We start from the raw sequence: 24,854 nt of genomic DNA on the forward strand, positions 1-24,854 counted from the left end.
AGAGCCTCCGCGCCGCGAGTCACCCTCCGCGCGAGTCTGCCGTTTATATCGAGTTGCATCTCATCCTCCTGGCACGAGCCGACACCCCCGAAATTCCCAACTTCGCGAGTAATCGCACGATTTGTCAGGTACATCTTCTACCTACCAGTATCTGAACGAGCGATCGTGATGTGGTTCCTCCCGAAATAAATCCGAAGAACGCGAGATGGACGCGCGTGGCAAACTGATTTGAACTTGGCTCAGCCTGGCGATACAGCGTGGTTGAGATCTCTAAGATCTCTAAGATACTACATTTAAAAAAATCGAATTAAAATAATCCCTTAATCCGATGACGTGTTGTACGTGTACATACAGTGCAGTTCATTCACGCGATCTGGTAACTTCAGTAGCGTTACAAGCAGTACAAATCAGAGAATCGATGATAGATGAGGAAAGCCTTTCTATACTAACGTAGCTGGTCTACTGCGAAATCAGGCTTTCTAGCTACTGGGGGACCACCTAATTTTGATGTAGCGAGGCTTGTACAGATCAGTGCGTTCGCACCTGGCCTTATTATCCGGCACAGCAAAGGGCAACAGCCGTCGACTAACTACCGAGGTGAACTCGCGAGACTCGCGGCAGCGAAGGTGAAGTGCAATGAACCGTTGCTGAAGCGCCCTGCATGTATCCAGCCGTCTGTTTACATACCTGGGTTCTCTCAGTTCCTACTCTAGCTCGGGGATGCCAGAGGAGAGCGGTCGGAGCGCCAGGCGAGAACTTAACGAGAGAGAGGGCAGTGGGGAGGTAGAGAAAGGGCGAAGGGCGGCGGGAAACGACGTAGCAGGAAATGAAATATCGATGTGCCGTGCGTGTGTATCCTACAGAGAAACGCCATTACGCTTAATCCCCGCCGCGGATCCGTTTCAACTGGCGGCCTCCTGCGATCCTCGCGCCGTTGTCCGATTCCTCTTGTAGCGCTCGGAGCGATTCGATCTGCCGAGCAATCGGCCGATCGTTCGACCGCGCAAAAATCCATCGCTTCGCGATCTCGAAATTGTAAATTGCCACTCGTTATACAAGGTGTCTTCCTACAATTGCAATCGCGAATTTCCCGTAGGTACTTTGTTGATTAAATTCTAGAGCAATTTTCTCGTTTAATTATTTTCAATTAAAACAATTTCATTCGTTATCCAAATCTTGAAGGATTTGTAGATTAATTTTATTAGAAAGATTTCAGTTTAAGAGTAAACGTTTGATTGAAAAGAGAAGCGTTGGGACTGACAGACACCTTGCATAAGCAGTTGCACCTCGTATCTCGGACAGCAATGGTTACTAGTGAGACTCAACGAGTCCCTCGCTAATTAGCCGGTTGCGTATTTGCACGACAAACAACTGAAGCAGCCGTAGCTCGAGAGACGGGTCTTAACGCGACAATTGCTACATCGAGGAAGGGGTGGTTGAACAATTAACGCCGGGAGAACCGTGCTGCCGCCATCTCGACGAATCTGCAATCTTTTCAGCTTCTTTTTCTTGTTTTTTGCTTGAGCAAATCTCCCTAAAAGTTTCTTAGTGAATTTTCATGATTCCTTCACGCGCAAAATGGCGACGCGTGGTCCCACCGGCGTTAAAGAGATCATGCGGTCGACCTGGTCCTGGGCATGTCGGCCCCGAGACCGCTGTCCTCGCTCGGCGACCTATGCTCCTGGTTATCCCGCGGTAGAAGAGGGCCCGTCACTCCTAGGGGGTCTCCCTCGACGTCCACCAGTCGTCCCGGACGGCAACAACCAGCGGGCACACCCCTCTGCGGGAAATCAGATGTCCTGTCATGCTATCGTACGCCCATTCCCTTGACCGCGAGCGCGAGGAAGAGCGTTTTCTTGCTATTATTTTTTTTTTCTCCGAACGAGGAGCGATCGGCCGATCGATCGATGATTTCATCGGCACAGGATGATATGGGAAATCTCACGGTTGTACTCGCGGTTTTCGCGGACTGATCTTCATCGACGAGTTTTCAAAGGTTCATTAATTATTGTTGGTGATTGGTAACTTTTTAGATTTTCCACGGACAAACTAATAATCGCAATGTACTGAACGGATCTACTTAAAGTTGGAAGATTAAATTAAGTACAAATTAAGCACATAATAATATCTAACGGAAATAATGTTATTTAATATTATTATGTTAAATCAACACATGTAGTAACATGTTTAACAAAATATAATAATTATATCCATAATCTATTAATAATGCATTAATTAATAACAATTAATATACAATCATAGAAGTAATTTGAATTATTTAGTAATAAAATATAGTGCGTAAAATTAATAATAACATTTAAGTTGTTTGTGCTTCCACTCTTCTTTTAGAATTCTCAGAGATATTTTCGAAATAGTACGTCGAAATTTCGTATGACTCATTAAGCTCGATTAATTGGAATCATATGGTTGGGCACGCATGGTAGCCCAAGCGCCCGGCGAAATTAGCAATCGAACAGCGATTCATCATCGATCGACGTGTCGCGCGCGTCTCGTTCCGCCGGCAACATTTGTCTCCGTGCAGCTGACACTTAATTTACGACGCTCCAGTGGGATTGGCTTTAAGGGTTTAAAGGTCCATTTGAGAGAATGGCATTCGCGAACGGACGTACCGTTCAAGCGTGATACGAAGAGTCACTCGCTTACTTATTTCTGATTATGTCATGAGTATCTATCTGACAGGGCACCGTCGGTCCATCATAATCGCTTCATCATGAGGCCCCGAAAGCCGAATAGAGAGAAATGTATCGAGAGCGATTCTTGAGAATCACCTAATCAGGCATATCATCGGCGAGCATTTCATAGAGTTACAATCACTTATTTCGGTTCTCTTGTAAATTCTTATTGACCTGGTCTTTCCACCATTATAAATGAGATTTGAATGTTAATTGCATAATTGGGTGCTAATTAGTGATTACTACCCGAATTCGATTTAATCAAAGGTGTTTTTGTTCTTTTGCCTCTCGAATAAACGCCGGATTGCCGCGACCGGCAGCGTCGTGAATTTAGCGTCGAGTTGCCGATCTCGATCACGAGCGGAAAAGCCGCGGAAAAACCGCGGAAAACTCGTGCGTTCGCTGTTTCCGCGGAAATCGGTCTTTCCGCTTCGCAATTCGCTTAGGTCGATCTGCCGGGAGTTCCGATTTCCTCGATGTTGTTTTTCACGCGCACGCGCGCATGTGAGAGAAAGAGAAAGAGTTCACAGAGAAAGAGAGAGAGAGAGAGAGAGAGAGAGAGATATAGAGAAGGAGGGAAGAGGACGATGTGTCTGGCGAGAGCATAGCAGCTTTCTATTTGTCTGTTAGCAGCAGGCATCTAACGGATCGCATCTGAGTAACGATAAGAAGGAAGAAATGCAGATGCGAACAGCGCGAGTCTTCGCCAGGGAATCTTAATTGCAAACCTGCGTTTGAATTGCAGCGCAGAGCGGCAACCTCATATAAATGCAGCTTATAACATAATTATAATCATGGTTTTCAGCTTGCGACATATCCAAATATCTACGTCTTTTATTCTAATTGTGGGCGTGACGAGTCGTCTCGTATTATAATTATGTTATAATGCGAGATTCTTTATCTAATTCTAACATGATGCAACGCAATGATAAAAGCGACGTCTGGTGCTTCGCCCTCGATCGCTCGCAATCGATTCCTTCGGCCTCAGGGGATGCTTAATTAAATAGTTTACGTGCTTGTGATCGCGATGAGAAGAGCGAACCGCCGACGAATCAAGATCAAAGGAATCGATTCTCGCATTGCCGACACACTTACGCACATACACATACATACACTCATATTTACACTAACGGCTAATCGCAGGAAGCAAGCCAGCGCAGTGTAAGCAAGACTACGCAACAGCGGCCGGAGCGGTGAACAAAGCGTCGCGAATAAAGAGAAGTTACAGGTAGAGTGCGCAATCTTCCGGAGAAAGAAGGAGCAGGATACGCCAGGAAGAAAAGCCACGCTTGGACGAGCGAAATTCGTTTGCAAACGGATAAAGCATTCGCTCCTGGGAACTGAACGCAAGAAAGAAAGAAAAGCAGCAGAGAGACTTGCACAACTTCTCTTTGTATCATTGTATATTTCTCATATCGTTACGTTATAATCCGAATACCCGCTGCGCATGTGCTTATACATATACTTCTCGCCTGATAAACAAATTTTTATCCGGGAACTCGGAAACTTCTGACAAATTTCGACAGATTCCTCAAATAAAAGCGTCGTGTTCGAGAAGACAATCATCGACGCAAGATACGATAAAACCGATACTCATCGGTGCGCGCGTGTTCGTTTGCACAACGAGGCTCCCTCTTTGTTTGTTCGTCGTCAAGCAGCTGTTGTTCCCAGCGTAAAGAGAGAAAGAGAAAGAGAGACGAGAAAGGGCTGCAAGTCATTTTCCTAAGAGACGAGTCATGCTTCGAGTCGCGGAGGAGATAACGACGGACCAGAACGGAGTAGGATCGATCACGGCGGTGATGCGCACCCCTCTCTCGATCGATCTAGGGCGACGTGAAGGATCGTTCTCGCGAACGATCGGCCTTTCCAGGTGGACCAGGATCCCCCGTTCTCCAGCCCCGGGTGCATCTTCCTGCGTAGCGTTCTCCGTTCCCTCGCACCTCTCCAAATCGATACCCAATCGCGAACTTCCATTTCCATCTCCGACTATCATCGGCGCCGCCGATAACGAGCGATAACTTCACCCCGGAGCGTACGTTTCTATAATGTGCGATTCTCGTGCTTCACTCGGAAGTCTTTCTCACTGGTGCCAATTATTTTCGAACACGCGATGAAAATATATATTTACATTTTTATAAAAGTAATTGATATACTATGCATATTTATAGAATGTAACAGAATATAATGTAGGAGTAATAATGTATCATAGAGCTATGGGGATATAAATGCATTTTACTTAAAATTATGAATTTGTGTATTGTCACAATAAGCACCTAATTTTGATAGAAATTTAATTCAGTTTGCGTGGTCGAATTATTTCAAATTCTCCCATTTTAAATAAAACAAAGGATACACTCGGTAGACAAATTCTACACTCTATATAGATTATTGCAGTTATTTGAGAATCACCAAATGTCGTAAATTGTTTTTCATAAAAAATTATTAATCGCCGCAAAACATTCTCGCGGGAGAAAAGGGATTGATCCTTTTCGCTTAAACTCCTCGCTCGTTCTCGGGGAGACGATAATTTCCCAGACGGCGCGATTTGTCAATTAGACACGTGCGCGCGCGCGACGGAAAGCTTTCGGGAATGATCTCCCCGTTGCTTTTCCCGCAAAGTTCACCGACAAAAGGCGGGAAAGTAAAGCGATTCCGAGTGTCTCGACAATTAAGGCGAACAGAGAGATCCATAGAACAGTAAATAAGGAGAAAAGAGAGAGAAAGTCCGTTCCATACATCGCCATGGTGGAGACAAGAATGGTAAAAACGTATATGTCCGTGAGTGACAATGCGCGCAATCGAGTGTAATCCGCAGACTCGGTCTAGCATGTATGCCTGTGTGTGTCTGTGTAAGCCGGAGGAATATGAATAGAACGTCTCGTAAGGATGAGTGAAACTTACCGGAAGATCATGCAGCGAGGGTGTCACTATCAGGTCCGAATGAGCGCGATCGCCTTTTCTCTGAAAAAAAGTAGAATGCGCTGTCTTAAAAGCGCGCACTCGCCGGGCTCTCTCTCCTTCTCTCTCTCTCTTTTCCTCTTTAAAGCGAACGCTCTCTTATTCCGACTACGAATGGCAATTGCAATGGCGACGCAACGTGGTTGGCAATATTACTTTAACGTTAACATCTCAGTTCTCAAGAGATTTACGAGACGTATTGGATGACACTCTTTCTCTCTCTTTCCCTCTTTCGCACTATCGCAAAATACTCTGTAGAATTTTCGAAGCTTATGTATCTTGTATTGTACATTTAACAGAAAAGCCTCCGACGTGTCTCTTTTACTTTCCGAACGTGTCAAGCTTTCTGGGTTTAGTTTAGCATATTTCGTGAAAATTGACTGCGTAAGGACTCACCCTGGCCATCGATATTCGGGGTCGATAGACGAGGTCGTCGAAGGCCGCTCTGTCCTTGTTGTCGACGAGCTCCCTGAGCTCCGTCAGCAGCGTCAGCTTCTCGTGGGTGTTCAGCAGGTCACCCAGCTGGACCACCAACCCCTCTATCGTCAGCCTGCGTGTCCTGTAATCCGCTAGGAGCTGAGACAGCGCAGCCCGCTCGCTTCTGGCGAGAACTACCCTCGCCTTCTCCTCCACCATAGCGGCGGTAGCTGCAGAAATTGTGTGCACGCCACTCCGATGCCTCCACTCGTTCGTACTGCTCCTTGAAATTCGCGTCGAAAATTAATTATCGGAAATTATCGAACGCTATTACGCGAGACCGAATAAAATATTATAATAACAAGGACGAGGGAGTTAAATTCAATTTAACGAGCAATTAATATTAATGTTAGATATTGAAAATACTCAGAGTTAATATTAACCGAATTAGAACAATGGAGTTTCAATCACGAAAAGTATGAAACATTTTTCAGTATGGAATGTAAATTATAATATGTTAATAGTTACATATTATATTCTGCGACTTACGCGGGACTGGGAGGACGATGGTTCCCGGGGCTCTCCAGGAGCAGAGGGTCATGTTCGGGATATCGAGCGGTCGGGATCACTATGGGTTGTCCGGTGGTACACGAATGGGGAACCTTGCCCACGTCGCGTATCAGCAAACTCATCCTCTTGTTGGTCTTTAGAATCTGAACAGCCTCGTCGTGCGTCGCCTCCTCGAAGTTCTGTCCGTTTACCTCGATAATCTGATCGCCTACCTACGATCATCCAAAACACCTCGTATCGAAGTTAGCTGTTCCAAATATTATGCAAAGTAAACAATTTTAGTTAATTATTACAAAAAAGAAAATCTTTCAAAAGAGTGACAATTAATGATAATCGAAAAACGCTGTTGAAAATACTCTTCGCAACCTCTCCCACTTATCTGCGAGGATTTCAATTACCCTAATCCTCAATTATCCCTCATCCGGTTTTGTAGTGATTCTGAATTTATTTAAAACAGGATCTCTCTCATTCGATTAAAGAATATAATTATCGTTCGCGTATACCGAGCTGAAAAGACACTCGACGAGATTTATTCCCGCCGTAAATTGGCAATGCTTCTTGAACACGTTCGAGGTCTTCCGGGATTTTTCCGAGATTATAAAGTATTTCGAAAAGTGTGATACTCACGAGAAGCCCGGCGCGATCGGCGACGCTGTCTTTGTCGACGCCTGTCACGTAGATTCCAAGGCCGTACTCGAGACCACCGCGGATCATCAGGCCTAAAGACTGGCCAGGCTCGATGCACAGCTCGACTTTCCGCGTCCTCGGCCCGTAGCGGGAGTCACGGGGCGGATGAAGGGGTGGTGGGGACGCTGGGCGACCTTCGCGGTCCATCCAGCTGCAGGACTGCTGACGACCCGATGACGACCACACGGGGTGTCCACCTCGGCACCGGGGGTCCAACGCGGGCCCTCGCACCGTCATGCTCAGCGTCCTGCAGGACTTTAGCATCTGCGTTGAACATGAAAAATTATACAATATTATACAATATACGATATATTCAATCAACAGAAAATTCGAAATATCGTGATACCGGAAGAGAGATGGAAGATCGAGTGATTAAAGGAATCAGACATTTTTCGCAGGAACTTCTCGAGCAGCTTAAAATTTAAAAAATGTAATTGATCGCGGTTTCCGTGTAATCGTAATGCATAGATTTCTAGAGTGTCGACCATGCAGAGTGTCAAAAAAGTTCGGAAGAATTCGCGAGCAAGGATCAAGCAAGCGAACCGAGTTGACGAGGGGCGCGTTTCGCGAGTGGCGGTGACGCCACTCGGCAGTCGGCAGGAGGATATCGATCCTCCTGGCAGTGCCTGTGACGTCATATCCTACCCTATCCTTGACCCAGCCCGGATCACGATGTCTTCTCAGGATCTCGCGTTTCGGAAGATGCGAGATGTTTCGCCCTCATCTCTAAACGACGCGCGGATGAGAAGATGGGAGAGACGGGAAGCAATGTGTGCGTTCTCCGTTTCCTCTCTCTCCTCTCTTTTCCTCTTTGGAGTCATAACCCGGATGCTGAGACGTGAAATCGTCGTCTCGCTTCCGCGATGGCGGAGTCACATTTGGCGAATGTGCTCGCGACCCGATCCCATAAACGTGCCGCTCGAGACGTCGTAAACCACCTCCAGCCTCTTCCCTGCCTGCTATTTGTCCCGTAGTGCCCGATTCTTGTCCCTCGAATTGCGTTATATGCAAATTGGATGCGCCACTTTACGCGCGCGGAAATGGAATTTCCAGAATTCCATTTGTCCCAGTGGTGGTCTCCATTAGTTCTTTCGGATCTCTGATCCCTCGTTGCTTTCCATCAAAGTAGGTAGTCTGGATCCACTTTACGGCAAAGTACTGGATACGTGTTAGGTAAACGTATTATTGATTAACCGCTCCTAAGTTGACCGGTAACTGACGAAGGATCAACAATCACTAGATAGCCAATCAGTTATCTTCAATCAGAGTTTTCGTTCTCTGTCAACACGATGCTTATTAATCATATCGAAAATGTTTCTCGAATTTTCGCCTCTCTCTGTTAATGGCATGCAATGTTACTAATCGATCTCAGGAATCCGTAACAAATCAATTATAATAAAATAATCGGCGCTAATAAGCGTCTTTGTATAACATTTGTAGTTTTAATACATTATCATATCATCGTAACGTGTGCAACATTAATATTTTTCGAGAAGTTTATATGAGTTTTTTAGTTAAAATAAAATAAAACGCAATTTCTAAATACTAAATAAAAATTTTATTCATCCAGGTATCTATCATTTCGTTGCAGTACTTTAACCCTTTCGCGACTGCTGGTACACATATGTACCAATAAGATAAAACAAATCGTCGCGAAAGGGTTAACCCATCTTTCAGGCAACTTTAGGATTCCGTCCTCGAAGAACTTGGCTGATTTAGAGGCAAGCAAGTCATCCATATGGTTTTCGAAACTCATACGAACTTCTCGGACAACCCAATACATTAAGATATCAATTTTGTTAGAGACATACATCCTCCTGATCCGATAGTCCTATCACGTTGCGCATCGAAGGAAATTAGTGTCGGATTAGCTATCGGAGGGGCGATTTCGTGATCGGCGTCCATCCCATTGGCTCGGCCGATTGAATAAATAATTCATGGACGGACATCGAAGTCACCCGTCTGTTACGGGGGCATCGTTATCGTTGGGGGAGGGGGAGAGAGCGAAGGACCTCCGCTATTTCCGGCGCCCACGTCACACGCGGAGGTTTGCGTGCCGCCATGTTTTCGGCCGAACGAGAGAGCGAACGACTATCTCTCTATGGCCGGTTTGCGATAGTTATGGTGCCATCCGCCGGATATCAGGTCATCGCCGCGTTCGTTTCGATATCGCTTTCGTCGACGAAACTGCTTTCTGGGTCGAGCCTGATCGCGTGTCCACTCGCCGGTCGATGATCAGCTTATAAGTGATTGCCCCTTCCGATATCTTGGAGTCAATCTTTGTCGAGAGTCGGTGAGACTTGCCTCTATTTATTTTCTCTTTTGCGAAACTCTTCTTCTGGGATTATTGCTAGACAGGAGTCGCCATATTGTAGTCCCGGCAGGAAACCAAACTTAAAATTCCATTAATTTCGGGATTTTCTAATTATTGGCAATTTACTGGTTGCAGATGATCAGTGAAAGATTTTTATAAAAAATTTACAAGATAGATACCGAAAGCGCCTTAAATTAAGACGAGCTTAAAGCTCGACTACAAAATTGATTTTACATTGTAAAAGCAAAATCATAAAACAAGCACCTAGCAACTCGAGCACTTGCACGATGAAAAATTCTCGACAAGACTTTCGCATTCGACGGCAGTCATGCGATTATCGGCTGTTCTTCCGGAGTGAACGCGAGGCGACATCCGCGGAAACCACGTCGGATTACATAAGGGGGATAAATGATGGGGGTCTCGGCCGATGGGCGCCGGGACGCCTGGCGCCGCCACATCGTCGTCCTCACCGCCGCCGTATGAGCAGATGAAGGCAGGCCGGGAGAAAAAAGCGGCAGGACCTCGTTCGAATGGGTTCGTTGTTTGCGTAGTACGCGTCCTCGTACGCTCCTTACGAGCATCTCGTCGATGCATTACCGGATAACGAGTCTCGCCGCCACCGTTAACTTTTACGACCCCCTCACGGTCCTTCCCGAACGACAGCGGACGCTGTACAATTTAATTTTATTTATATTGATCGGCGCCGGACAGGAGCGAGTTTCGTTCTTCGACTTTGCTTCCGCAATACGGGGATGTCATTAGGGGAGTTGCGTTGAAGTTGAGGGTTGTGGTTCCCCGGAGTATCTAGTATCACATGCATTATTCGATTCTTGTAATCGCAGTTAATTTCTAGATGTGGTTTAAGCTCATTCGTATTAATGTGTATTTAATTTTAATGAAGCTATTAGTATATATTTATTCCTTGTTTTTATATATTGTTAATTATGCTTTTATACGAGTATTTATTGTCTCAATAAATTTTATAAAATGTTATAGATTATAAGTGAAAACGTCTTTCGACGTTTTTAATATTTTATGTCAATTTCTAAAGGCAGAAATCAGTTCCGCGAATCGCGCAAATGCTGGTCTCTTATTTAGACATCATGAAAGTGTGAGATATTTTAAAAGATACTGCGCAAATGTCCTGGAAGATGTATCGAATTTCATAAGATTAGTACAATCGACATTGACGCAACGGATTGTCCAATGAAAATGCGACGTTGATAGAATGAAAAATATATTCGAATAGCCCGATATATTCAATCGCATTTTATTTTGCCCGAACTATTTTATTTTCGCTTCGAACGTGTTTCGAAAATAATACTTGCGCCACACAAATAATAACTGACATTGATTCAATAATGCAAAATAAAAGCGAGATGAACGATAAACCTGGGAAAGATTTTTTGAAACATTGTGAAGCATGAATATTACATTTATATTTTATATCTGCATCAAAATTACTTGAAAATAGTAACACTGTCACCTTACATAACGTTTCTATTATGTAATCTACTCTATAAAGTAACTATAAATACTCTTTGATATAAGAATCGAAGAACTTGGCAAAAGCATTTCGAGAAGTAACACACATGGGACAAGTCATAAAAATCCAATAAAGAAAAAAGAAGAGAGATTAGGAATGGACTTGTCGAACATTTTTACATCACTCACACACGCACACATACAGATACATACACACAAAGTTCGCGTCTCAACTGGAGGTATAAAGATCAATTCGGTGATAAATAGGCAGGCACGTATCGCAGAAAACGCGAGGAAGGATAATCGCACAGGGGTGGATATAGACGCGACGACCCATTCCTCACCCTCCTGTGACAGCAATTTTTCCGGAGTATCTTCGGCCTAAGTCTCCGTAACTCGGCCTACATCCTTGCTTGTACGCGTCCGATTGGTCGATTGATTCGCATAATCCTTTAATATTTCTTCCCGTTGTGAAAACTTGAGGAGAAGCGCGTCAGAAAGACGCATAAAATTAAATAATTCGAACGAAACGAGAAAGGGAGAGAGAGAAAGAGAAAGAGAAAGAGAAAGAGAGGTGAGATGTCGAGGCGTCGAGATATCGATATTCGAACGGAAGAGAGTAACGCTCAACTTTACACGCGCGATATATCCGCTTAGTGTTTGCCACTTCGCCGAATGTCGAGTGTGCTAACCGGGTGACAATGATATTCCCTTGAATCGTTTACTCTGCGGATCAAAGGGCGCTCATCGGCGGTGCTTCAGCGTGGAAGTTCACAACGTGGCCGGATCGTATGATCCATATGTAGGCCGTTGCATATGAAACATCGTATTCGCAATATACACATCGAAGGGGAAACTACTGAAACGCTCTTCAAGAGGAAATACTTTAAAGCGACGTGTCGACTTTCCTCGTGATTTTAATATGGAAAATTGAAAAAAGAGCTCGTGTAATATTATTCTACGATCGGCATAAATTTAAATATCGCACTTTGTTTTTCTCCCAAACAAACAACGATTACGAAAATAAGTGTGTCACGGAAGCAGATAAGGCTCGACAAATCCTCGCGAGCGAGGAAGCGTTGAGAGGCACTGGGGGGTGAAGCGACTGATGGCAAAGGGGGTAAGAATAGACGGGAAGGTAGTTGATTCCGAGAGGAATTCGGTCCTCCAGTTATTTGCGAGAGGGTTTAGGAAGGACCGGAGTTCCTCTTCTAATCTGGAGTGAACGAGGATCGATGAGGACCAGCCTAAGGTCAGTCGCAAGCATCCGTTCGATTACTCGAAAGACCGGAGTCTTTCCGGGCTCTTAATTGGACTGGTTCCAATTGCGAATTTTTGACTACTCTCCTCCTTTTGCCGACATATGTAAAAATTATCCGCATATTTTTCAGCGTATTCAGATATTAATTTATCAATATAAAACTGATTGAAGGATAACGAGTATTAAAGTGTCGCGAGGCGCCGCGTAAGAACGTAGCAAGAATTATCTTAAGAAATCATAATCAGGCCTGACGCAATTTTGTCACTCTCTAATCTCCGATCCAATGAGGTCGCGGCGGAAGAAAGCAACGCTAATGGGGCTAACCGGGCGAACCTGAAGATTGCGGACGACATCGAGCGGTCTCGTGGGGATGGGCTGAAGGAAAGGACGAAGGACAGTACACTGAAAGTTGGACTCACTTTGAGGGCCTCCTCGTGGGTGACTGCGCGGAAGGGCGTGCCGTTCACCTCCAGGATGGTGTCGCCTGGCCTGAGTCCAGCTCGATCGGCCACCGAGCCCTCTTCCACCCGCGAGATAAAGACGCCCCTCCCTGAGAACAGTTCGCAAACTTTCCATCAGGCTGGTAAGCTGCCTCGCCGCTGATCCACGTACGGTGCCAGCTAAAACCTTCCGCCCATGACGCGACAATCCGCCCGAGCGGAACTTTCCCGTCTCCCTTTCCCCAACTCTCTTCCATCACGGATAAGTCCATGTAAAATCGATGGCTTTTGATTTAATTAATAAAAAAAGAAAAATGCGCGCGCGCGTGTGTGTAGCGCGGAAATCATTTTATTTATTACTCGATTCTACTTTTATTTATATCGAAATGTTTTATAGTGAGATAGACTCCAATTTTGAATTGTTCGTGCAAAAGATCGCCGAGATAGGAAGATTCTCGTTAGTTTCTTTTTTCTCATTAATATTTTTAGATGTCAGTGAATTGATGATGGTTCGCTGACAGTGAACGTGTTGGATCTTCTAGTACATGTGGATGATATTTTAGCGGCAGATTTTTAGAAAAAAAACTGAGATACATATTGATATCTAAGAATTTGTGCATCGAATTTCCTCGACGACTGTCGTATCAAAACCGATAACTCATCGCGTTTCACCAAATGGAGGATGATGTATGTAGCGTGAAGGCGACAAACCTGTTGGCCACCACGTAAGAAGCGCGGGCTTTTGGCAAACTTCCCCGATATACTTGTTGAATCGGATATAATAAACGCCATGGGCAGAAATATTGTGAAGATAAGAGAGGAGAGTGAAAAAACGAAGTATGCATCAAAGTGAAGTGAACAAGAGAGAATAAAAGAGTGTGTGCGTTGTATCGATGCGGTTTGATGCACGTATGTGTGTGTATTTGTGATAAACAGACAGACAGAGAGAAAGAGAGAGAAAGAAAGAACGACATGCACATGGGTTTTGGAATGAGAGAGAGAGAAAGAGAGAGAAAGAAAAAGAGAAAATATGATCGCATCGCATGATGTGCATCGTGCTCGTTATGCAGCTGCGTTGGACGCATGTACGTGTGTATTCGTACATGCGAACTGGATGCATGCATGTGGCGCACCACGAAGAGTATTTTTCACTCCATTAAAAAAACAATAATCGATAGTGGCCGATGGAAAACTCCGAGGCAGACCACTGATTTTCTATGAATTTTTTAACATCCCCGCGCGAGGACAATGAAATTCGCATGGTTAAATAAGAACAGAGAAACCGTTTCGGTGATGTAAAAACGAGAAAGCGAGATTCTGAGTGTGCTGAGTGCGTGATGCGTGTGTGTGTGTGTCTGTGTGTATCTGGTCTGTAACAAAATAAACCTCCGCTCATGGACATTTCCTGAATATTTCATTACTCATAATTTAACCATTCCCGCGGCGCGCAATAATTGCCGGCAAATTGTTAATCGGCGCAAATATCACGGCGATTCGAGCACGATTGGCAAAGAGAAAAACAGGGAAACTTCGCGATTGTGTAAATGTTGATAGAAAACCGTAGTAATTCGCTGACACACGACTCGAGTTTCGCGACGAGAGTGAAAATCGAAGCCGGCATGTCATCTTCACTCTACAACTCGCGAACATCTGAAATCGGTCTGCGGAAACGTCCGCCGGACCCGCCGTCATCGTGGTGCTCGTGGAACATCCGAGCGATGTGCGTACTACTTGTGCTGTGCAACTCGCGGCGAGTTGCAAGAGGAAACGTGATGACACATCGAATAGCACGCTCGAACTGCCTTTATGCAGTCCACATGGCGTCGTTTATTGCGTGTCTGCGCCGGGAACGGATTACTGTCGTCGCCTGATCCCGTGATCGTACGTTCGCGACATCTTTTCTCGAACGACGGTAGAGCAAATCCGACACCGAGAAGACGAAAGTGGACCGTGCAGTAGCCACGCAGCACAGATGCTTGCAACAATATTGCAGCAACGTTGCGAATTGCAATGGAACATTATAAAGGCTTTTGCAAGTTAAATAGGCAAGTTGGAACCTTGACACCGTTATTGGTGCGTAATTCCACGACTTACTGTGTGTGAAATTGTGCAATATCAATAAAATGTACAAATTTCGATCCTACAAAAAAAGACAAACTTTTGCACGCGCCTAATATTTCGAATCCTCTTCAGTGAGTAGTCGTAACGATAGGATCGAAATGTTTCTAACTTGCCATTTATTGTTAGCTTGAAATGCAATGCTGCTGCAAGCTTCTGTGATGGATAATTTCTCGTAGCGGGATTTTTCGTTGCTGACTGCCCAGCTAATTTCGAGCTTGTGAGCTCGAAATGTTAATATTGTTAAAACAAGTATTGAATAAAATTAATAAATACTCAAGTCAAAATTGTCATATATAAGTGGCGTGGCAGTCAAGCGTGGAATGGCATGCAAATTGAGCATTCTCCCGCGTTTTTCTGGTCGTGTGAAATCACAGAGGGTTTCGCAGATCCCGGCGCAGTGTGTGTGTGCGAGCAGTGCTCTTCTCTACGCACTCACACGGTACACGCAGATGTGCATTGTACCATACACTCATGCAACGAGCTGTCGGCGTGCCAGTCTATAAGAGAGAGGAAGTAGCTTTCTGACATGCGGGGTGCGATGCGTTCTAAAACCCTCCTTTCTCTTGTTGTGTTACCTGACTGCGCTTCTGGTACAGCGAAACAGAAAATAAGAATGACACAACGCAAGTTGGCTTATTCTCGATCGCAACCGGTCGCGAACGATGACGGAATCCGCAGAGAGCTTTTGCGTGCTTTTAAAAAAGATCTCTTTATATCCACGTTACAATGACGACGAATAATTTGAATGCTCGACTCGGAGCGAAGAGCTTTCGCCTCTTTTACATGGCGCGTTTAATAATAATATTACTAATGATAACAATAATGATGATGGTAACGAGGCAAAATATTAATGTAACTAAATTGTTAATTATGCAATGTAATGTAGCTAAATGCAAATCACTTGGTATTTTCCATTATGCACTCAGAAAATATTGACGCTCGTTGCGAGCCGCACTCTCGCGTTAATTTGCAAACTGGGTTAATTAGAGATTAATTCCAGCGAAACTCTTCTGCCTCATTTAATGTCAATGTCAAATTTTATGTATTCTTACAAACAAAAATGATGTTGGAGACGCTGAGAAAAATAATTACACATTGTTAAGAATAATTTTGATGTTAATTGAAGGCGATTTGTCATGCTCAAGATATGCAATTCGATAGTGCGAAAATGGGAAAAAGAAATCGGCAAAATACACGAGAGCAGATTTCTTAGGCTCTCTGCGAATTTCGGGCATCGTCTGAAACGAATTTTAGTGAGATTCGCGCAAGAGGCAAGGCGAGACGCTTTAAGGCAGCCCGGAGCTTTCCGGATTTCAGGTTTCACGACCGAATCCTCGATGATGATGAAGCTCGTCAAGCGATGATTAAGCGCATCGTCTGTGCATCATCGCGTGCGTGATTAAGCGTGAGATTTAACACTCGCAGTCTCACCGGCAACATCATCGCGCGACCGGATCTGCCGAATCATTGCATGCGCGGCTTCGCTTTCTCTCTTATAATATAAAACATTGCTTAATTTCCTGCTTAATTTACAATTTTTAATGTATTCATGATACAGTCAGTTCTGAAAGTGGAAGTTATGTTTACGACACATTTTAATTTCATGGGATGAATACGTAATTTTATTATATGGAGTTTAATGTTTTGCAACTAGTACGAATTTGCATCGCCCGAGGCGCTCTGATTTGATTTTTGAGACTGCGAGAATCAAGAGGTTGACAATCGTGAAACCGGATCTCGTCACTTTTGACGAATCCTCAAGACGACTCTCTTGTGCACATCCTTGCCTCCCCGCGCGAATGCTTTTCATTTATCAGTCTAGGAAGGCTTTCTGGAGAACGTACAATGCCCGGAGAATGTGGCTCGAAAATTATTTGAGAAATGTTATGAAGATTTTCACAGGCATCTCTATCTTCATGAAAATTCATTTGATAATTATTGCACATTCTCTCTTAAGGGAGCATGTCACTATTTTCCATTCCGTTTTGTTAATGCAATATAATTTTTACAATTTCTCGATTGTATCATGAAAATTATATTTAGCGAAAAAGAATTGATTCATATAAATTTATAATAATGATTGTCGGTATTAATATTACTAATGCGCAAAGCTTGTAGTTTTTTTCCGGCGACCGCGTTCTCCAGAAAGTTTGGTCGAAACGGCGAACTCGGGTTGTCGGATTTCCGGCGCAAACGCGTTTCGATGGATCGATAGTTCGTTATCGCGTCGACCATCGAACGCCAAACCGACCGGAGTTTCACTCTTGTGAGAGGGTAAAAAAATAAAAGAGAAAAGGGAGAGTGAGAGAGAGCCTGTGCAAAACGCGTTTTTCGTTTCTTCTCTACCGAGTTCGCGTGCAAACGATCGTCATTGCAGCGGAAAACGAAATGCTTAACGATCGTGGAAATGTTTGCCCCCCGCGTTCGTCCTAGCGACGAGAAAATTAATTCTGTAATTGTTAATTGATCATAAATTTCGATTATAATCCGTTTATATCATAAATGCAAACGAACATGTCCAGAGCAATTTAATTATAAAGTAGACAATAATTGGTCTTCGAATGAAAATTTAATTGCCGAATTTGATCATCAACCTGTACATTCGCGTATATCGCGCAAAAATGTCAGATGTTCTATATTCCTAGATTGAAAATGCAATTGAATGTGCAATTGAACGAATTAATTAAATTACCTATTCATAGCTCGATGAAACCAATTAATTGTATAAATACAGATATAATGATAATCTTATAATTCACATTCTTGCAGTTTTTAAAATGACGATGCATTCAATAATGTTCGACGGGAGTGCTATTTTTAAAATCTTAGCAGCTGTAACGTTTTTGTTATATCATTCCGTTATTTAAATATTACCGTGATTGAAGCGAATAAAGGAACGTGCCGGTATTAGCGCGTTCCGTCGCGAGGACGAGCGCGAGGACGATTTGCCGATTTATGCGGAAGCACGTACAAGCGCAAGGTGTCGAGGCACGATATGAGTGCCAATCGTGAGATGATTTAGGCGCGCAGAACGAGGAAAAAATAGTAATCAAAGGAATGAGTTGGCTGATATAATATAATATAAGCGACAGGCGAGTCATTTGGCGACCCGTTCGATAAACGGACAACCTTTGTGCGAATATAGACCCTCCACGGATTAGATTGGAGTAGATTGCTCGGACTACTGATAGATCGATAAACCGTTGAATGTTGCTGACGCTATTCATAGATAATCGCGTGTTGCGGTTTCCTTGACACCGCTGGAATTGTCAATTCCCGTTTGTTTATAATCGCCAAGGACTTTTCACTTGTCGACGATACCAATATTCTCGTCGCGCCGAGCATACAAAATGCTATAAAACGGTAAAGCGACAGATTTATGACGTCGGAGTGGTACCGCGCTGATATCGGATATCTTTTTTTATTCGTGAAATTTTAAGTTACGTTATAGATCTTTGTTATCGAGGAATAATTGATGCGACTTGTCTGCGTCTAGAAATTTCCGCGAACAAGAATTTATAGCACGGAAACTGCAAATGCCGCTAATTTATACTTTCTATATTGAAGAGAAAATTATTTGTATCTCTTCAAATAATATCGTATTTTATTTATTCTTATGTTATCATCTCATCGTACAACAAAAGGAATCTACACTCAGATTGTGCATAGAATCGGTACAAGAAACTGTCAGTTGTGCGAGCTCGCGACAAAGGAAGTGTCCACCGAGCGGAACGGGAAACGATCCCCGAGCGGCAGGAGCAATACTTTTTGCGCGTGCTCCACGCTCGGGTTCATTACAGTTAGACGACCCGCGCTTAGGCCACCAGACGACTCACCGTTCACGGCAACGCAGTAGCAACCGTGTAACGCCACGTACAACTTATGGTTAGCCTCGAGAGAAAGAGAAACAAAGAAAGAAAGATAGAGAGAAAGAGACAGAGAGAGACCCGAGTGCGGCAAGTGCGCAGAAACTCTAACGTAGAGAGTAAGAGACCGCTGCTGGGAGAAAAGGTACCTCGTTCTCGAGGCACGAAGTACGGCGACGGAGGTTGCCTGGAGGTACTTCGGATCTCACCTGCATCCTTGCCACCCTTCACGCAGATACCAAAGCCATGGTGAGAGTCTGGCGGATCTCTCGTCATGGTGATTGTCCTTACAGTGAGCTCCTGCAGGCTGAGCGGCTGTGAAATCGGCGACGTCGGCGGGTTCGCTTGCTGTTGTTGTTGCTGCTGCTGTTGCTGCTGCGACTGCTGTTGCTGCTGCTGCTGCGAGCCGCTGGACGCGATTGGCGTGCCGCGAACCGTCGTCACGCTCGCCGGACTGGACGCCGGCGACCTGCGGTCGGCCTGACGCCGCTCCGACGACATGTTGCTGCCGAAGAGCCTGAAAGGAAATCGAGAAAGTGGAATTACATTACTGGGAGAACTTTTGCGTGTTATTACGTACTAAAACATCTAGTCGAATCTTTTATCCCTTTCGATATGAAGTTTCCCGGGAAAAATTGAGCTGAACCGACCATGTTTGCAATTCCTTGCGCTCTATTATTTTTTTCTAAGATATTTGAAATGCCTAGAAGATATATTACGATCGGTTAAACAAGGACCAAGAATTTCTTTTCTCAGAAGTCTCAAGAATGTCCTAACGAATTCTTTCTTCAGAGAAAAAACTCTCGAGATATCCTTCTGCTAAGACTATTAAAATTTTCCTCGAAAATTTCTTCATCTTTCCGGAATTTTTTCAAATATTCTTCCCTTCAGCCCTTAAACTATGCTATCGCTCTAAAAGCACCGAAAAATTCAGCCACCCATCACAATGCATCATCATACCTGAGCACCTGTTCCGGAGAGATGGCCCCGGTGGTGCCGGTGGTGTGCCCCCTGTGCGACCTGTAGGGGGTCGCGTGCGACGAGTGATGATGGGGCGCACTGGGCGGCCTCTCAACGATGGTGTAGCTAGTGCCGGGGGGGCTGTAGTAGCCACGGTGCTGGCCGCCATGATGTCGGCTGGAGCTGACGGGTTCGAGGTCCTCAGCTTCGTAGCAGCCACCGGTGCCACTTCTTAGGTAGTGAGTTCCGCCACCGCCGCCGCCGCCACCCCCGCCGCGCAGGAAGTGCGTGCCAGTGGTACCGCCACCCCACTGCAACTCCTGCAGCTCGGACCCGTAGTCCTCCGTGCTGCTGGCCATGCCCCGGCCGGCGATCAGTTTTTCCTCGGTCACACCTGTCGGTCAACGAGCGCATGATCCCGCAAAGTTCATTTTTCTTGAAGGACGCGTTCTTCAGAAGGTTCATCCAAGCCCTTAAATTTAATTTCTTAAATTCGAAAATTCGCTCTTCAGAAATTGTCTCCCAGAATTTCTTAAAATCTTCCCTTTAATCTCTGAAATATCCTATGAAATTCTGTGGAATCGTGTAAAGTTGAAGACTGAGAGAAGGATTTTTCCTTTAGACAGTTTCGGCGGAAGATTTCCGACATTTTTTCCTATCTAATTTGACGTGCGAGGGAGTTTGTACGACGTCCGATTTAATTAGATTAACTGATTTAATTAGATAGCGGAGGAATGAGCTTATTCAATCAATTTAATTAAATTTGCATCTGAAACAGCATGTAATTTTAATCGAAAGCGTTTGACAATTTTCTGTGTTTAAAACTTCCCAGAGCTTGTTATATACTCATTACGTTCACATTTTAATTAAGGATAATAATAATAATAACATTACGGGAGTAATAGACTAATGTAAAAGCCTTGTGTCGCTCGTATTGCGAGTGAACTGCGCGTGTAATCGATAATTTAGAGTTTTCAAGAGAAATTTCCATGGAAATTAAATGACAATGAAATTTCCGCGTGCACGTCGATCGTCAATAGACAACCGTTTCATTGGATTACCTCTAAACAGGCAAACTGTATCGAGGAGCGTTTGTTTGATCTTACAAACGCAGCCCGAGCAAGAAGCCCTGAAACTGTCACGCACTTTTGCTTCGACGGGCAAGGGTAGCGATTCTCGGCCTTGCTTGCGACCGTTGCGGTCTCGAGCGTAAAAGCCGCGGCCTGAATTTCAGGGATGCCGGTCGCAGATCGATGGAGATTCTCGTAAATAAGTCAGACCGCAACGCGAGTCCCCGGGAGACGTTCCCGTGTTAGCCAAGAAACCGCCTCGACATTCAAATGCCACATTAGCGACTGAAAGTTTTATCGCGGCGGTCTCTACCTTTCGAAGGGGTGACTCGTGCTTCGTCGAACGGAAATGTGATAGTTCGTGGAAATAGGCGCGTGCGCGCGCGCACGCGAGGCCTCGATATGCCAAGAGGAATGCAATTTTTTGCAGAGAAATTCTTTACCCACAAAAGATTTCCTCGTGTGGAAGAGATGCCAAAGTCGCTCGCCGCATATCATTAATACGATTTGCCGAAAGATCGCGGAATTTCCTTTTCGAAGAGGTCTTACGAGAGAATCGGAGGACGCGCAATTCGCCGCGGAACCGCGAAATCGTGATAACACACGGAGCCAATAATAGCTCTCATGCTAATTCAGCCTAGTTCGAGAGTGTCAATTAATTGTCGTAATGATGACAATAGATATTTCGAGTTAGAAATCAACACGTAATTTGCGTCACTGCGCAATCAGAACAGAATATGTTTCAGAATTAACAGCGAAAAACAGGCGAATTACAAATGTATGGACAAATCAAAAATTAATATGTAGAATTCAAAAGAGATTCCCGAGCAATCGGACTCGTGCAAAATCTCAAGTTTTTCGTAATTAACATAATATACTAATTCAACAGATAATCGCAAACAATTGGATGCCTTATTTAGACGTCTCCAGGACGTTCACTGAACGCCACCAGGACGATCGCGGGTGATGCACGAATACTTGGGATTTATTTTCGTCACGGCGCGCCATGATCGATCGTGTTTTTATACCAACCGTTATCATCGGGCTACCGTGACGCGGACCGATTACGTTATCGATCCTCGCGGGACAGGAATAACGAGACAATTAAATCCGTCCGCGGGAGAAACTTCCTTGTCGTGACCGTCTAGTGATCCTAGATAACACCTTCATGTGGGACCTGTCAGTCGCGGCCACGGTAATAGCATCGTTTTCTGGGACAAACCCGCTCCCAACGCTCTTAATGGCTTCAGGAAGTCCTCCGTTATCACCGGAAGGAGGTCCAGAGCTGACCCCGGAGATCGTCCCCGATAAACCAATTCCTGCATCAGACTCTGCGAGTCCGACCAAGCCATTTTTCATTCGCCAATTCTTTTCATCCAGTCGATACAGCTTTGTGTAATTTTTACTTCTTCCTGCGGTAAACTTAGATGGAGCCCAGATAAATTTCCTGTAGCTGTAGTTAAGTGAAACCCAAGTGCTGATTGAATTGATTCGAACTCAGCTCCTTCAAGTGCAGGATTTACATATTATACTAATTCCGCGATCGTATCGATTTCGCGTGATTAAGTATTCTTCACCGGTAAGACCTGACTACTCGCGCTTTACGACTTATTATCACGCAATTACAAATTATGAATTATTCCGAACATGCAACTTCAGACGCGGATCGCTTTTCCAGCGGTGCAGCGGCGTTTACGTAACGCGCTGCCGTTCCGTCGCAATTGGGATAGATGCGACCGAGAATACAATTTCATTCTCCGAGCGTGTTTTACCGTAATATCATATCATCCTCGAGAAAAATATTATACACGTATATATATTTAATAATCGTAAACGTCACATTTTATATGCATAAGAATGATAATATCATGGAAAGACCCCAATACATATATTCGCTTCGAAATAAACTCCCTCGTCTTTCCGCCCCCGCGGTCGTCTCGCTCCCCAAGATTGGGGGAGTCTCCCGAAGCCCGAGGAAGGTTGCGGGGTCCTCCAAGGGGCTTAACTCGCATTACCGCTTAATTCTTCGGTAGGCCGTGTCGACAACAATAATCGCAGACAGTTTTGTCTATTGCGAAGCGCAACTCGACCTAACCTTGACACTGAAAAAGGCTTGTTTATCGCCGGCGGTGGAGGAGGAGGAGGAGGAAAAGGGTGACAAGGAGAGAGGGAAGAGAGAGAGGGTTTGCAAGAGTTCACATTGGAAGTCGCCCCTGGCGGACGTTCCTGAGGGGGTCGCGCGATAGGGGGTGGATAGGTGGGTGGTTGAAACTCGGGACGCGAGAGTTGCGTCGTGTGTCGTCCCATCGTGTACGAGGGTGGGCCGATCAATACCGTAGCTGAACACCTGAAGCGCGGCTTCATTCAGTCAGGGCACCCGACCACCCCCTCACTCGCTTTCCTCACTCGCCCCCACGTCCTGCCAACGCATGTTGTATCTCTTCCTTTGTTACTATACTCTGCCGGTATAGTACTCGTACATGCATCTCTCACTCTCCGGTCCTCTCCTCTTCCCCAAGATAATGCCGCGATTAGAAAAGGTAGTAGAGCAGAGTATAGTCGGGGGTACATTGAGGGTAGACTTGGCTTATTATCCTCGGCAGGAAGTTCTTCGAGAAATCTATACTGGGCTTATGTATCTGTGAGGTGTACGACGTGTGTTAAGGGTGGAAACTAATAGAGTCAAGCCAAGGCGTTAACTCCATTGACATTTAATGAGGGAATCGATAAGATGATCCAATGAGACCAAAGTTGGTTCCATTGGATCAAGTTGGAGTGAACAAATAATATTAAGTGGAGCTCAATGTTGAAATTGTTTGTATAAGTTGCGACTATCAAGTTATAATAAGAGATGCATTAAAATCGGGATGGACTATACGTGAGTCTAGCATGACAATGCGTTTCATTAATCCTTTACTAAAGGTTTTTGAAACTACTTTGCGGAACGCAAAGGGGTAAAATGCAGACGACGTGCGAGACGAATTCACAGAGAATTCATACTTAGGCCTACTTTCTCTTTTCAAACTCTCAAAAACGAAATATGCGCGAGCATCAGAGCGGGAAACCAAAGCTTGAAATTAAGAGACGGAAAACTCAGGCGAAAGCAACAAAGATGTAGCGGCAGATAATTTCGGGCAGTATTGTGAGATAACTAAAAGTGTCTCGTGGCAAAGGTGAAAGGTGGCGCAATATATTTTGCGCGGCTGTGCGCGCGTGCGAGTGCGCGACGTAAAAGGGCGATTTTTCAGTGTGTATCCCTTTCCCGCGGCCAATATACACACGATACGTATCGATTGCGCGGGAGCGCGACGTAAAGGACGTCCAGCGACGTCGTCCCGCGTCGATAAATCGCGGAAATTTACGTTACGTCGTCGGTGCGAGCGACGAAAACCATTTATAATGTTCGCGATGAGGAACGCGTAGCATTTTATGCAAATCGTGACGTACCCGCCGGGTGTACCCAAAGAAATGTAAATTTCCACCGAGACCAGCGTTTCATTTCTCTGACACAGTGATATAAAATTAACCCATTTAACGCGATGCGAAAGTGTAATATTCTATACGCTCGTTTGCCCTTTGACACGTTTCCAGATATGTTAAACATTAAAAAGTAATCGAAAAAACATCGAGTAAAATTGATCGAAGATAATGTTGACATAAAATACATTCTTGACTTGACGCTACAAACATCGCAAATGATTTCTGCATGCGTGATTATTACTACAAGGATCAATTTGACATTTTATCGAAAAGATGATAAACAGCGTGAAAGAGAATGTGATGGAGAATTAAAATAAACTATCATGTACATTAATTAGTAATAAAATGAAATAAAATGTGTGAATGAAATTAGAATAAAATTAACATAAAGCCGCGTGAATAGCACGTTCCGCTCGCCGGATATATTGCCGGGGAATATCGCTACTGTATGTTCTGTACAACGTGCTCGCGCCTTTGTTTCGAGTGGTTTGTTAAAACGTTCGCGGCTCGCGTAAAGATTTATTATCTGCCT

General features: G+C 44.6%; 1 protein-coding gene across 10 annotated transcripts in view; it reads right to left on the reverse strand.

The window, feature by feature from the left end:
- The window catches only part of LOC105288019 (whirlin), a 66,497-nt gene that overhangs the window by 32,182 nt on the left and 9,461 nt on the right, over positions 1-24,854 (reverse strand). For 2 of the 10 annotated variants that reach the window (XM_026971435.1, XM_026971441.1), the window contains exons 2-10: positions 19,773-20,166; positions 18,962-19,329; positions 15,522-15,533; positions 12,805-12,935; positions 7,266-7,589; positions 6,618-6,850; positions 6,048-6,351; positions 5,595-5,654; positions 1,626-1,780 (exon numbers count right to left, since the gene is read on the reverse strand). In XM_026971435.1, coding sequence (XP_026827236.1) covers positions 1,626-1,780; positions 5,595-5,654; positions 6,048-6,351; positions 6,618-6,850; positions 7,266-7,589; positions 12,805-12,935; positions 15,522-15,533; positions 18,962-19,329; positions 19,773-20,131 — 1,946 coding nt within the window. In that variant the 5' untranslated portion in view covers positions 20,132-20,166. The remainder of the gene's footprint in view (positions 1-1,625; positions 1,781-5,594; positions 5,655-6,047; positions 6,352-6,617; positions 6,851-7,265; positions 7,590-12,804; positions 12,936-15,521; positions 15,534-18,961; positions 19,330-19,772; positions 20,167-24,854) is intronic. The other 8 variants (XM_026971442.1, XM_026971444.1, XM_026971438.1 and 5 more) reach the window with 7 other exon arrangements.

Source organism: Ooceraea biroi, chromosome 7 (genome assembly GCF_003672135.1).
Source record: "Ooceraea biroi isolate clonal line C1 chromosome 7, Obir_v5.4, whole genome shotgun sequence".
NCBI classification, from domain to species: domain Eukaryota; kingdom Metazoa; phylum Arthropoda; class Insecta; order Hymenoptera; family Formicidae; genus Ooceraea; species Ooceraea biroi.